Source organism: Montipora capricornis, chromosome 3 (assembly GCF_036669925.1).
Source record: "Montipora capricornis isolate CH-2021 chromosome 3, ASM3666992v2, whole genome shotgun sequence".
NCBI classification, from domain to species: Eukaryota; Metazoa; Cnidaria; class Anthozoa; order Scleractinia; family Acroporidae; genus Montipora; species Montipora capricornis.
In genome coordinates, this window is record NC_090885.1 from 6,599,978 (window position 1) to 6,613,908 (window position 13,931).

General features: G+C 41.8%; 1 protein-coding gene across 1 annotated transcript; it reads left to right on the top strand.

Annotated features, from left to right (window-relative positions):
• The first annotated feature begins 9,750 nt into the window (after positions 1-9,750).
• LOC138039767 (uncharacterized) lies at positions 9,751-11,703 on the top strand. The gene has a single exon (XM_068885616.1). It carries the CDS (start codon positions 9,751-9,753, stop codon positions 11,701-11,703), a length of 1,953 nt encoding a protein of 650 aa, XP_068741717.1.
• Positions 11,704-13,931: the final 2,228 nt, after the last annotated feature.

A 13,931-nucleotide genomic window follows, 5' to 3' on the forward strand; every position in this document is an offset into this window, starting at 1 on the left:
GACCCCCATTTTTTTATTTCTGAAAAGTAATCAGAAGGGCAAGATGAAACTTTCTGTAAAGTTTAAAAAAATTCTGTCAAGCGGATTCAGAGCTACCTTAAGTAATTCTGTGATTTTGTTAAGGTGGCTCTGAACCCACCAGACAGAATTTTCTTTAAACTTTGACGAAAGTTTAATCGTTTCCTTCTAATAATTTTTCAGCAATAATTGGGGGTGTCACCGAGTTCGTTTTTGAGATATGAGCAACTGAACTAGTCCAAAATATAGGGTGTTTTTGCTGGGCTTTCCCGTTGCCAAGGTAACCTATTACATAAGAATAATGGTAACATCTTGTTTGGGAATAATCGGTGTTTCATATGGTACCATAACCTTTGCTGTTACGTGATACAGTGTTGTAGCGTCATTCGATCCGAAGAGAGTGTTCCCTAAGTGTTCCTCCTTGAGCCTCCTTAAAATACATGTATGTACTTGAAATGCGGGTTTGATAGAAGTGATCCTCGAACTTATCTGGACAATTTAAGCAATTGTCTCTTACATGGACACGTCAGAAATTCACGTGGCCTCACCCATGACCTCTTGGATGCCAGTTCTCTATTCTGCACCGAGAAGAACTCCGGTTTCCCCTCTCCTCAAAAACCAACATTATGATTTGATTTGTGTTAATTGTTGATTTCAGTTTACAGTGTCCTCAATTAGTGCTCCAGCGCTAAATCGACTAGACACTTAAATAAAATGCCTTTCCTTTTTCCTTTCCTTATTTTTTCTTGCCGGTGCAACGCTCTGCCAACTGAGCTATGAAGCTACTCAGTTGGGAGCAGGTCAATTTTTTTGGGTGATATTCTGTGATCTCCGTAGTGCATAAAGTAGACTTTTGAAAAGTCATTCGTCTCATGTAGATTCGCGCTGAACGAAGGACTTTTCATACTTGATTGGCACCAATTTTAGCGACCCAAAAACGGGTCGCTGAGCTAGACCAATCAGAGTAGTTCACGTGCACCCCAGGGGATAGAGTTGTCAATCAAATTTTGCCACATGCAGCGAAACGTGACTATTGAGCGACCATCAGAGAAAAACAATTCAAGAATATCTGTCTTGCACAGATCTGTTCGTGTCTGCTCCAAACGGAGCTGGGAAAAGTCTGACCTTTGAACTAGTCCCGTACGCTTTTGATCGTTTACTTGGAGAAGATTTCAATGCTATCGTCTTCGTATTTCACTCACGAAAGATTTGGTCTCTAGCCTCAATTGTCCTGGCATTAGAGCGTAATATGTTGGAGACAACATATTTAAAATCTTAAGTATAAACTGGTGTTTGGAAGTCCCGAGGCGATTCTCAACAACTATCGACACATTTTTCGTCGAATGGAACAAAATTTTAAAATGCATGTGTATTCATCGACGAGAGTAATTCATCGCTTAATGGGAAGTTTAAGTTTCACTAAGATGTATCTTTTAATCCCGGTGTAGCATGTCTCCTACACCTGTAGCCTACCTGATCTTTCATGAGTGAAATCAATTGACTTTCTTGACGATTCGAAGCTTTACCTTACTTGTTAATCTTTTGAATTAGTTTTTCGTTTCTATCAGCACAAATTACGGCACAAAGTGTTGGTACAAAAAATACCACTGGAGATCTCCTTTCCAAGCGGCGACTCGAGATTGAAATAAGCTTTCGTTTTATTTGATCTTTGTTTCTGATACATTTAGCACAAAGTCAACAAATTTCCTCTTTCGATTTCGTAGAAACAAACATGCTTGATTGTTTTCGTGGAATTGTGCCATCAAGTGCAGGACTTGTGAATGACGTCATCCACTTTTTGGCGCGAGACGCAAATGAAAACCTTGCAAGCGAGACAAGTCGACCTCTCGCGACTTTGTCGCTCGCTCATCCACTTCGCGAACGAAAAATCACGATTCGCTCGCCAAAACGCCAACCACAGATGACGAAATCAATTGATGCGTGACATAACCCACTAATCTATGGAGCGTCATTAGTGACAAAATTCACTTTTAGTATTATGAAGTAGTTATGGGGTTATGAGGTAGTTTTCTATTGAAGTAATTTTGGCATTATGAAGTAGTTTTGGCATCATGAAGTAGTTTTGGCATTATGAAGTAGTTATGGGATTATGAAGTAGTTTTGGCATTATGAAGTAGTTATGGGGTTATGAAGTAGTTTTGGCGTTATGAAGTAGTTATATTCATAGTGGTACAACGATACTGCAGTAATTTCCACTTCTACTGAAGAGCTGTAATTTCACATCATGTATTAGTAGTTTCACAGTAGACTAAGTGTTATAGATCTTGCTGAAGCACATTTACTATGTAATAATTTTACTAGGACATTCAAGGGTTTGTAAAGTAAGAGTACAGTACTCTGATCAATTAAAATCGATACAAAATAGTGGTGTTGCAAGTTTTCTATTGAAGTAATTTTGGCATTATGAAGTAGTTTTAACATCATGAAGTAGTTTTGGCATTATGAAGTAGTTATGGGATTATGAAGTAGTTTTGGCATTATGAAGTAGTTATGAGGTTATGAAGTAGTTTTGGCGCTATGAAGTAGTTTTGGAATTATGATGTAGTCTTGGCATTATGATGTAGTTTTGGTATCATGAAGTAGTTTTGGCATTATGATGTAGTTTTGGTATTATGACGTAGTTTTGGAATTATGATGTAGTTTTGGCATTATGATGGTACCATAATTCTCTGCGAGTGTGCAATCGGGTAGGAAGGGGATCATGGGATAACAAAAAACCTGCGAAATCTGGACATGAAATCAACATGGCAGCCGGCAGTGAAGTAATCGCCGAGTCGCTGAATAAATGTGTTAAAAATCTGGCGACTGCTGCAGAGGCACTTCAAAAGTTAAGAAACGAAACTGGAAATCAAATATCTGAGAGTAGACTGACAATGATAAACCGCCCTCCTGAGTTGGAGGAACATCGGAAATTGTTTGGATTAAACCTCCGTCTCAGTCTAAATCTTAGTTTACCTCGAGTGTGTCATCGCCGTCGAATGTAAAAAGAGGTTCAAGAATGGAAGTTGAAAGGTCTTCATTCCCATCCGTTACACTTGGACCCACAAGTTTTTTCTTTGTGCTAGTAGTATGTGTTCACAAGTTCCAACGACGCGAGAAACGACGGAGCTTACTGCATCAGTCCCAGCATTTAAAGAATGTGGAGGATATGAAATAATGCGCTTGCTTGTCGGGTCTTGTAAATGGCTTGAAGTGTTACTTGTTCCTCCTGGAGGTTAAAACGTCCCCTACTTGAAGTCATGCCTTCTTCAAGCAAAGGGTTACATCAGACCAATACAGAAACAACTTTCACTAGAGCCACTGTCAGAAAAAGATGACAGCTTCGCTGTAAGTATGACTTCCATATTAATCGTACATGTTAATCAAAATGTGAATTCGTAAAACCATAAGCAGCCCAAGCTCGCGTCAAAACAGGCAGCGGTTGAGAATTTTTTATTTCCCATACAAAGTCTTATAACGCGTTTAAATCCTCAACGGCTGCTTGTTGTGACGCGAACTTGGGCTGCCAAGTCGATTATAAAGCCTAAAAAACGCTCAATTTAACGTTCATTCAATGAAATGAATAAAACTGACTCACCTCTGGTGTATTCTTGCGCGTTTTAGAGCTTATTTTACCGTTTTGGGAATTTCGTGTCTTCATTGTTCTAAGACGAAGTCAAGGCTGCACACTAAGATTTCGACCGTAGTCAGCTCAGAGGCGGTTTGCGCCTCAAAAATCTATCCCAGCCGCGATTTTTTCACGCAAAGCTAAAGCCCCATCTTTTGCGAATCTCGGTAAATGTTTCGTCGTCAAAAATCCTCACGCACTTGGCTGGAAATGAGCATTTTCTGCTTCCGATTCCATGATAGCTGTTGAAAATAACAGCTGCTGATTACCAAATTGGTCATGGAGCTTGGGTCCGAGGTCAAATTAACTCGATGAGGTACAGGCATTTATGTACAACACTTACGCCATCCCCACAGCGCTATGTCATTGGTCGCTAGTAATGGAGCTGTTCGAGAAGCCGCTGTGGGGATGGGGTAAGTGTCGAAATCTTAGGGTGCAGCCTTGACTTCATCTTAGAACAATGAAGACACGGAATTCCCGAAACGGTAAAATAAGCTCCAAAACGCGCATTTTGTTGTTTTGTTGCATTTTCTATTTACAGTTTGTAAACGTTGTCATGGTAATCATGATATTTCATCCAGGAAAGTAAGATGTATTTCCCCTTGAAAATACAGAGGACACTCATGTGCTGTGATCATCAGTGCTCGAATGACGTCCATTTCAGTCCAGTGATGATTAGAGCTGCAAGAGATATAAAATTCCTTCAAATGGAAATTCAATTCATGTTAATTGCTTTTTCTTCACCTAAGTTACAGAACATAACTATATACTAGACACCCATAATGCCAAACGTCGTTTGTGGGGAGGGAGAATGGGACCGACACAAAAAACGGCTGCAAGGAGGCTAACACTAAATGAGATAACTTGGGATTTTTTAGCAATTTATCGCTTTAATTTAACTCAAAATCATTGAGATATTCAAAACATCCCAAGTATGTTCCATTTCCTTCGCTTTTGAGTTTGTCAACATCATGATTTGTGGTACTTCAGGTGCACGTGTTCGAAAGTTTGTTTTTGCATCTCGTAGATGTTGAGATTTCCAATTAAAAACTCTGTTTTGATTGGCCACTCTACTTTACTGCGCAAATAGTTCACCAGTCAAAATAGATACGTTTCGAAACAAAGTGTTACAGTTCGAAATTCGCAGCAAGGAGGAAAGCTTTTGAAAGCCTCATGAGTCTTGTAAAGAGCAGCATTCTTTCAAAAACTGCGTGGATTTCTTGTCTTCTCGTGACCTGGATTATCATGATCTCTCTTTCATCTGGTAAGCTAACCATTAACTTACGTTAAGCGCAGTTTTTTACGTATACTCACTTCATGAAAATTACGGGATGCTCTCTTGACTACAAGAAGGCTTAATAGCACTTGACAAGACGCCAAGGAGAATGCATTTTTTTAACGGAGGAAATCTCGGATGGGTCAACAGAAAGAATAATAAGTTTGACTTCTTTCGAAGACTGTTTCCCAGTTGTTTTGCATGTGTCAAACCACCTCGCGGGATTGAGCGCCTAGGGAGAAATCCTTTGAAACTGCTGAGCAAGCAGAAGAAAACGGCAGTGTTACAACTTGGCATGTCGCCCAACTTGGAAGGTGTTTCCCTTATCCGAAATTAAATCTGTCTCGAATAAGTCAAGATTATTCTTATCAATGCACATGTCAAAACGATCTGTAATAGATATACTCCTGATTTTCTTGCCTTATTGTCTTACATGATGGAAAAATATCACTGTAATTCATCTTGCATCAAAATGTTGAATTCCGTCATTTAATCTTTCGTCAGTTAGTAGAGGAGTCGCTTGCAACACCACTATTTTGTATCGATTTTAATTGATCTGCAGAGTACTGTACTCTTACTTTACAAACCCTTGAATGTCTTAGTAATAATATTACACAGTAAATATACTTCAGCAAGATCTATAACACTTAGTCTACTGTGAAACTACTAATACATGATGTGAAATTACAGCTCTTCAGTAGAAGTGGAAATTACTGCAGTATCGTTGTACCACTATGAATATAACCTTGTTGAAACTACGGTGCATATGCAGCAATGAACTGAGTTAGTTGTCTGAATTTAGTACTTAAATGACGACACTACAACCACTACATTGACCTACAGTGTACTCCAATGAACACGCTACACCACTATATTGATCTCTGCAGCCTAGTTGTTGATATGAACCCAACTTACGTATAAATTATTTGTTAGCAGCTTTTCAAATAGTTTTGTTGCATTTTCTATTTACAGTTTGTAAACGTTGTCATGGTAATCATGATATTTCATCCAGGAAAGTAAGATGTATTTCCCCTTGAAAATACAGAGGACACTCATGTGCTGTGATCATCAGTGCTCGAATGACGTCCATTTCAGTCCAGTGATGATTAGAGCTGCAAGAGATATAAAATTCCTTCAAATGGAAATTCAATTCATGTTAATTGCTTTTTCTTCACCTAAGTTACAGAACATAACTATATACTAGACACCCATAATGCCAAACGTCGTTTGTGGGGAGGGAGAATGGGACCGACACAAAAAACGGCTGCAAGGAGGCTAACACTAAACGAGATAACTTGGGATTTTTTAGCAATTTATCGCTTTAATTTAACTCAAAATCATTGAGATATTCAAAACATCCCAAGTATGTTCCATTTCCTTCGCTTTTGAGTTTGTCAACATCATGATTTGTGGTACTTCAGGTGCACGTGTTCGATAGTTTGTTTTTGCATCTCGTAGATGTTGAGATTTCCAATTAAAAACTCTGTTTTGATTGGCCACTCTACTTTACTGCGCAAATAGTTCACCAGTCAAAATAGATACGTTTCGAAACAAAGTGTTACAGTTCGAAATTCGCAGCAAGGAGGAAAGCTTTTGAAAGCCTCATGAGTCTTGTAAAGAGCAGCATTCTTTCAAAAACTGCGTGGATTTCTTGTCTTCTCGTGACCTGGATTATCATGATCTCTCTTTCATCTGGTAAGCTAACCATTAACTTACGTTAAGCGCAGTTTTTTACGTATACTCACTTCATGAAAATTACGGGATGCTCTCTTGACTACAAGAAGGCTTAATAGCACTTGACAAGACGCCAAGGAGAATGCATTTTTTTAACGGAGGAAATCTCGGATGGGTCAACAGAAAGAATAATAAGTTTGACTTCTTTCGAAGACTGTTTCCCAGTTGTTTTGCATGTGTCAAACCACCTCGCGGGATTGAGCGCCTAGGGAGAAATCCTTTGAAACTGCTGAGCAAGCAGAAGAAAACGGCAGTGTTACAACTTGGCATGTCGCCCAACTTGGAAGGTGTTTATCCGAAATTAAATCTGTCTCGAATAAGTCAAGATTATTCTCATCAATGCACATGTCAAAACGATCTGTAATAGATATACTCCTGATTTTCTTGCCTTATTGTCTTACATGATGGAAAAATATCACCGTAATTCATCTTGCATCAAAATGTTGAATTCCGTCATTTAATCTTTCGTCAGTTAGTAGAGGAGTCGCTTGCAACACCACTATTTTGTATCGATTTTAATTGATCAGAGTACTGTACTCTTACTTTACAAACCCTTGAATGTCTTAGTAAAATTATTACACAGTAAATGTACTTCAGCAAGATCTATAACACTTAGTCTACTGTGAAACTACTAATACATGATGTGAAATTACAGCTCTTCAGTGGAAGTAGAAATTACAGTATCGTTGTACCACTATGAATATAACCTTGTTGAAACTACGGTGCACATACAGCAATGAACTGAGTTACTTGTCTGAATTTAGTACTTAAATGACGACACTACAACCACTACATTGACCTACAGTGTACTCCAATGAACACGCTACACCACTATATTGATCTCTGCAGCCTAGTTGTTGATATGAACCCAACTTACGTATATGGCCCATTATTGTCTTGACGCGATAATGGGTTTTATGCAGGGGCGGGGCCTTATCTTATCTTATGGTACAAGCTGCAGAGGTTGATAGCCATAACGATAATGGGCTACACCACACGCGGAGAGAGCTACAAATTCGTGACCTCTGCTATCCCTCGCCCCTTTTTCTGCCAGCGCCGATCGTGTTAGCTGTTTAGCTTTCGAGGCTTACTTCACTTTCTTTCGTTGGAAACAGGCAAGTTCAACTTTTGTAGCCCTAACTTTTACTCAAATAAGGGTGTTTATCATTATTTTGGCTATCGGTAAGCTTCGGTTTACCTTGCTGTTAGTGCCCGCTCTTTTTTCTACCTCTATGGCTAAACATCGCGTGCTAATAATCGGGCACTCTTTTGTTCACCGACTAGCGGCGTTCGTGCAGAAGAAGCGGCACAAGCATGCGTTTACCAGCCTTAGTGATCTTGCGGATATTCATTTTCATGGCGTTGGGGGCCGCACAATCGAGAAATTTCGTAAGTTTGACTTAGAAGTCGTACGTCAAATTGCTCCCAAGATCATTATTTTAGAGCTTGGGTCGAATGATCTTGTTAAGCTCGCACCTGAGACCGTTGGCTCAGAGCTAGAAAATTTAGTTCGAGATTTACATGATATACACTCAGTTGAAATTGTTGTAGTAGGCCAAGTTCTGCGGCGACGTACGCGGGACTCAGTGGAGTTTAATTATAAAGTGGGCCAGCTCCATCAATATCTTAATGTAATGCTAGAACATTTGCCTTTTTGTTATTACTGGAGACACCGAGGTTTCTGGAACTGCAAACGAGACCTTTATTTACCTGATGGGGTCCATCTAAACAATTTAGGTTACTATAAATTTACGCGTAGTATTCGGGGAGCTGTTTTGAAGGCTGTAAAGTTAGTGGGTGTGTCCGTCGATTAAGTCAATCGTCACGGGCCATTTTTGCCCTCGTGATTTTTTATCGGCGGTACCACAAAATATTCAATATACGCATCCTAAACATGTATACAGTTTTCGCAGGCTATTATATTGGAATTTGTGATTACTTGCACTTGACATTTTTGGCGTAATTAGTGTGTTATCACCTGGCGGCTATTGTTATACTACATTAGTGTGCCCAACACACTCAGGCCATTATAGGACGTATTGCACTTGACATTTATGGCGTAATTAGTGTGTTATCACCTGGCGGCTATTGGTATACTGCAATAGTGTGCCCAACACACTTAGGCCATTATAGGACAACTGTCCCTTTTGAAATGTCTCGGATTTCTGATTTTGTTATGTTGCCTGCTTCTATATGTACTTGACATTCATTGGCTTTCGCATAAGCCTTTACTGAATGTCTCGGATCTCTTTATCCTGATTTATTTGTGGCATTTGATTCATTGGCTTACATGCTTCCAGTCTGGTAGGGCAAGGGAAGCACACCCACTAATTTTGAGCTTCGCAGCGTCTTATCAGGATATACGCTTGAGTAATATAATTTCAATTTTTCATAAGCATGCCTCCAAAACGAGCCTCTAAGCGCCGGTCATTAAAACGTACCACACCTGCGGTAGCGGTGAAACAGCGGCGATCAGAGGGTCAGTCAGCGTCCTTGCCTGAGAGCACAACGCCTACTCCTCAGTTCAGCCCCACAGTCCTGGGTGAGATCATTTCCACCGCGATATCGGGGGCCTTACAGTCAGCCGGCCTTGGCATCCTAAATATCTCTCCCGCAGTTGGCGAACAAAGGATTAGTAATCCGTCCATGCCACAGCCCACCGTGGTTGAAGATGCCGCCTCGAGGGAGGTTGCAGAACTGACGAACGCCGTGGCTCCGGGTAGGCTAACCTTTGCGTCCGAGAAGCCGGACGACACGTTTTCCAGTGTCACTTTTGACCTCGAGTCTCGCGTCTCGGATCGTGTCAAGGCAAAGATATGGGCCAACGAATACGTTGACTTCGCGTCTCTCCTCTCTGTAGCACCGGAGGAGTCCAAATATCGATTATCTGTCACTCATAGCCATGATCAGCCTAGTCTTTGCCTTGAACACGTTAAACCCAAACGGCGCGGTTTATCCATTGATCAATGGGTGACTGCATTTAATGTGTTTGTAGCCGTTTATACCATTAGGGTTCCTAATGCGATAAGTTCTCTGATGAAGTACTGTGAGGTGGTCAGGGACATTGCAGCAAAACAAGGCAACTGGCGATATTATGACGAGCAGTTCCGATTTCTTCGCCAGTCTAAACCTGACCGATACCCATGGGTTAACGTGGCTTGGGAATTATGGCACCAGGCTATGCATAGCTCCCTCATCACCTCACGCCAAAATTCCAACTATGATTTTCGAGCTAGACGGCCCAACCAACGTCCCTTTCAGTCCTTTCCCAGAGGGGTTTGTTGGAGATTTCATTCCGGTCAGTTCTGCAGGGGCTGCAATTTCAAACACTCCTGCTTCAAGTGTGGGGCAGTCCATCCCGCAAGCCAATGCAGCGCTAACAGAGCGCACAGTAACCCGAACAATGCAGCCCCTAGCATACCCTCTGGGAGTGACAGTCAGGGACGCACATCGGTTGCTGAGCCGCGGGCCAACACCGGTAAGGCCCGACTGTCTCGCCTTTTATCTTAAGGGTTATAACAACGTAACCTCGGACTATCTTATTCAAGGCTTTCTTCACGGTTTTTCAATACGATATTTAGGTTCTCTCCTTGCAATCCGATCCCCAAATCTGAAGAGCGCCATGGCCAATCCTACTAGCGTAAATGATAAATTGTCAAAAGAGCTCGCAGCGGGCAGAATTGTAGGTCCGTTTGATTCGCCTCCCTTTGAAACCTTCAGGGTATCGCCCCTAGGCATCGTTCCCAAAAAATTGCCAGGGGAATTTCGGTTAATTCATCATTTGTCTTACCCGGAGGGGTTATCTGTTAATGATGGTATACCTAAAGAGTTAGCCACCGTAAAATATGCCACTATCGATGATGCTGTTCGGCTCATTAAAGCAATAGGAAAGGGCTGTTTTCTGGCTAAGACAGATATTAAATCCGCTTTTCGTATTATTCCCGTAGCCCCTCGTGATTTTCCATTGCTCGGAATGGAATGGCAAGGGAAATTCTATTTTGACAAATGCCTGCCCATGGGGTGCTCGTCGTCCTGTAATATTTTTGAATCATTCAGCACTGCGTTAGAATGGATTGCTAAAGATAAATTACGAGCGTCGTCGGTCATACATATTTTAGATGACTTCTTATTTATTGGGCCTTCTGAGGCAAAATGTCAGGTAGACCTCGATAATTTTCTTTGCGTTTGCCGTCGTATAGGCGTTCCGATAGCGGACGAAAAAACTATGGGCCCATCCAATGCTTTGCAATTCGCGGGGATTACCTTAGATACGGCTTTGATGGAGGCTCGTCTTCCAGAAGACAAGCTGGCCAAATGCCGTACCCAATTGGCCGATTTTTGTTCTCGAAAAAGCGTTACTCTGAAAGAGCTGCAATCTTTAATAGGGCTTCTCAATTTTGCCTGCTGTGTTGTGGTTCCTGGTCGTGCTTTTCTGCGCCGTTTGATCGACTTGACTAGAGGGATCCGAAAACCCACCCATCACGTCCGATTAACGAAGGAATGTAAACACGATCTCAACGTATGGCTGGAATTTTTGAGCGTGTACAATGGCAAATCCTTTTTCCTCGGTTCGCGGTGGGCCACTTCCCAAAACCTCAATTTATTTACGGACGCGGCTGGTTCCTTGGGTTACGCCGCAATATTTGGCAAACATTGGTGTTTTGGAGAGTGGCCCTCCGCTTGGAAACAATTCAATATCGTTATCTTAGAGTTTTTTCCGATTGTCCTGGCTCTTGAGATTTGGGGACCACTTATGTGTGACAAATGTATTGTTTTCTTTTCGGATAATCAGGCAGTTGTTGAGATCATCAATAGGCAAACTTCTAAAGATCGTTCAGTTATGGCTTTGCTTAGGCACTTTGTTCTCTGCACTCTTAAATACAACATTTTATTTCGTGCTAAACACATTGCTGGTCGCGTTAACCGCGAGAGCGATGCTTTATCTCGCTTACAGGTAGAGAAATTCAGATCACTAGCTCCTTACGCAGACGAACAACCGACACCGGTTCCAGCGGGCTTACTACCCCACAACTGGTGCATCACTTGAATGACCTCCTGCACTCAGCCATTACCGGGGGTTCGCGTAAGACTTACCAAAGAGCTTGGACGACATATGTCGATTTTTCATCTGCATTTTGCGAGTCGCATGCCTCGCTCCTTCCGGTCTCGGTAAACAATTTAGCGTTGTTTATATCCTATCTGTCAGCACGGAAGTTTGCATCTTCGACAATCTCGACATATGTCTCCGCGTTAGGTTACGTGCACAAGTTAGCTAATTTCCCTGACCCCACTAAGAATTTTTTGGTGCAGAAGATTCTAGCGGCTCACAGTAAGCTATACTCTGCACCAGATGTTAGGCTTCCGATAACACGTGGCGTGTTGCAACGTTTAGTGCTCGCGCTAAATCATACCAACTCATCCGCATATCAAAGGCTGTTGTTCCAAACCATGTTTTTGGTGGCCTTCTATGGCTTTTTTCGAGTAGGCGAACTCACGGCCAAGGGTGCGAATCTGAAACCTTTAGTTCAAATACAAAACCTTAATTTCCGGTTTAAAGACAATTGCGTGACCGCCGCGACAATTGTCATCGCTGACTACAAACATAACTCTAGTAGGCGCCCATTTTCAGTTGTCTTGGACTGCGCAACGGGAACAGATTTTTGCCCAGTGAATTATTTACAACGTTATTGTTCTATGCGGGGTACCACTCCGGGTGCCTTGTTCTGCTTCGCCGATGGTTCTCCGGTTAAAACTAGCCATTTTGCACAGCAACTTCGGCAAGCCCTAACTTTTTGTGGACTCGATTCATCCAAATACAAATCCCACTCTTTCCGGATAGGCGCCGCATCTTCGGCGGCTGACAACGGCTTATCAGACGCTCAGATTCGCCACCTTTGCCGTTCGAAATCCGATGCATTTAAGCTATACATTCGTCAACCTTCCGAAGGGTTTAAGATTTAAGCTCGCCTTTCAGTCAGGGGCTGGGGCAATAATTTCATTTTGTAATCTTCGTTGAACTACTTCAACTGTTAGCTGTAGATCACTGCTCGCCTTTCAGACACGGGCTGGGGCGATAATTAAAGTAGTACTTCCTGTATAATTTTGACTTGGTTATTTGAGCTTGATTCCGGCAAGAGCCGACATGGGCCCTGTTTGTCTAATAGTGCTCTTATTAGTGTTTATACGATAATTACGATGCCGTTGGAAACCCGGTGCCTTTAAGCTATTCATTTATCAACATTCGGAAGGGTTTCAGACTTACGCTCGCCTTTCAGTCAGGGGCTGGGGCAATAATAGTATTGTGTAATTTTCGTTAACCTACTTCAACTGTTTGCTGTAGATCAATGTTCGTCTTTCAGACACGGGCTGGGGCGGCAATTTTAGCCAAGTAGTTCCTATATCATTTTGATTTGGTTATTTCAGCTTGATTCCGACAAAAGCCGGCATGTGCCGTTTTTGTCTCATAGTGCTATTATTAGTGTTTATTCTATTATTCCGATGTTATAGCGTGACCAGGGTCCGTTTGCCTGTCTGACTTGGGCCAGGGCAACAAGTTTTAACTAGTGACAACTAGCCTTTGGCCGTAAAGGCTTCAGGGACATGTCAGAGAATGGCCTGGTGTTCCTGATGCCTGACTAGTGTGTATCCATCATCTATAGATTTGGTCTTTTTCTGCTGCACGTATGTTCATAGTGTGTGCGTGCTTGCGGCTTGGGTTGGGCCTCGCCACAGGATGTGGCTTGTGGCTGTTTTTCGCCCCAACTTAATTCACTGAATCAAATAGAGGGATGTTTAATTCACTAATTTGACACATGTCACGTTTGAATGGTTTGAAATAAACGCCACATCAGTGGCCAATTTAATACGTTTAGATACGTTTCGAAACAAAGTCTTACAGTTCGAAATTCGCAGCAAGGAGGAAAGCTTTTGAAAGCCTCATGAGTCTTGTAAAGAGCAGCATTCTCTCAAAAACTGCGTGGATTTCTTGTCTTCTCGTGACCTGGATTATCATGATCTCTCTTTCATCTGGTAAGCTAACCATTAACTTACGTTAAGCGCAGTTTTTTACGTATACTCACTTCATGAAAATTACGGGATGCTCTCTTGACTACAAGAAGGCTTAATAGCACTTGACAAGACGCCAAGGAGAATGCATTTTTTTAACGGAGGAAATCTCGGATGGGTCAACAGAAAGAATAATAAGTTTGACTTCTTTCGAAGACTGTTTCCCAGTTGTTTTGCATGTGTCAAACCACCTCGCGGGATTGAGCGCCT

What these genes read in the sequence shown, in the direction of transcription:
- LOC138039767 (XM_068885616.1), top strand. Translation starts at nt 9,751, where the DNA reads ATGACGAGCAGTTCCGATTTCTTCGCCAGTCTAAACCTGACCGATACC.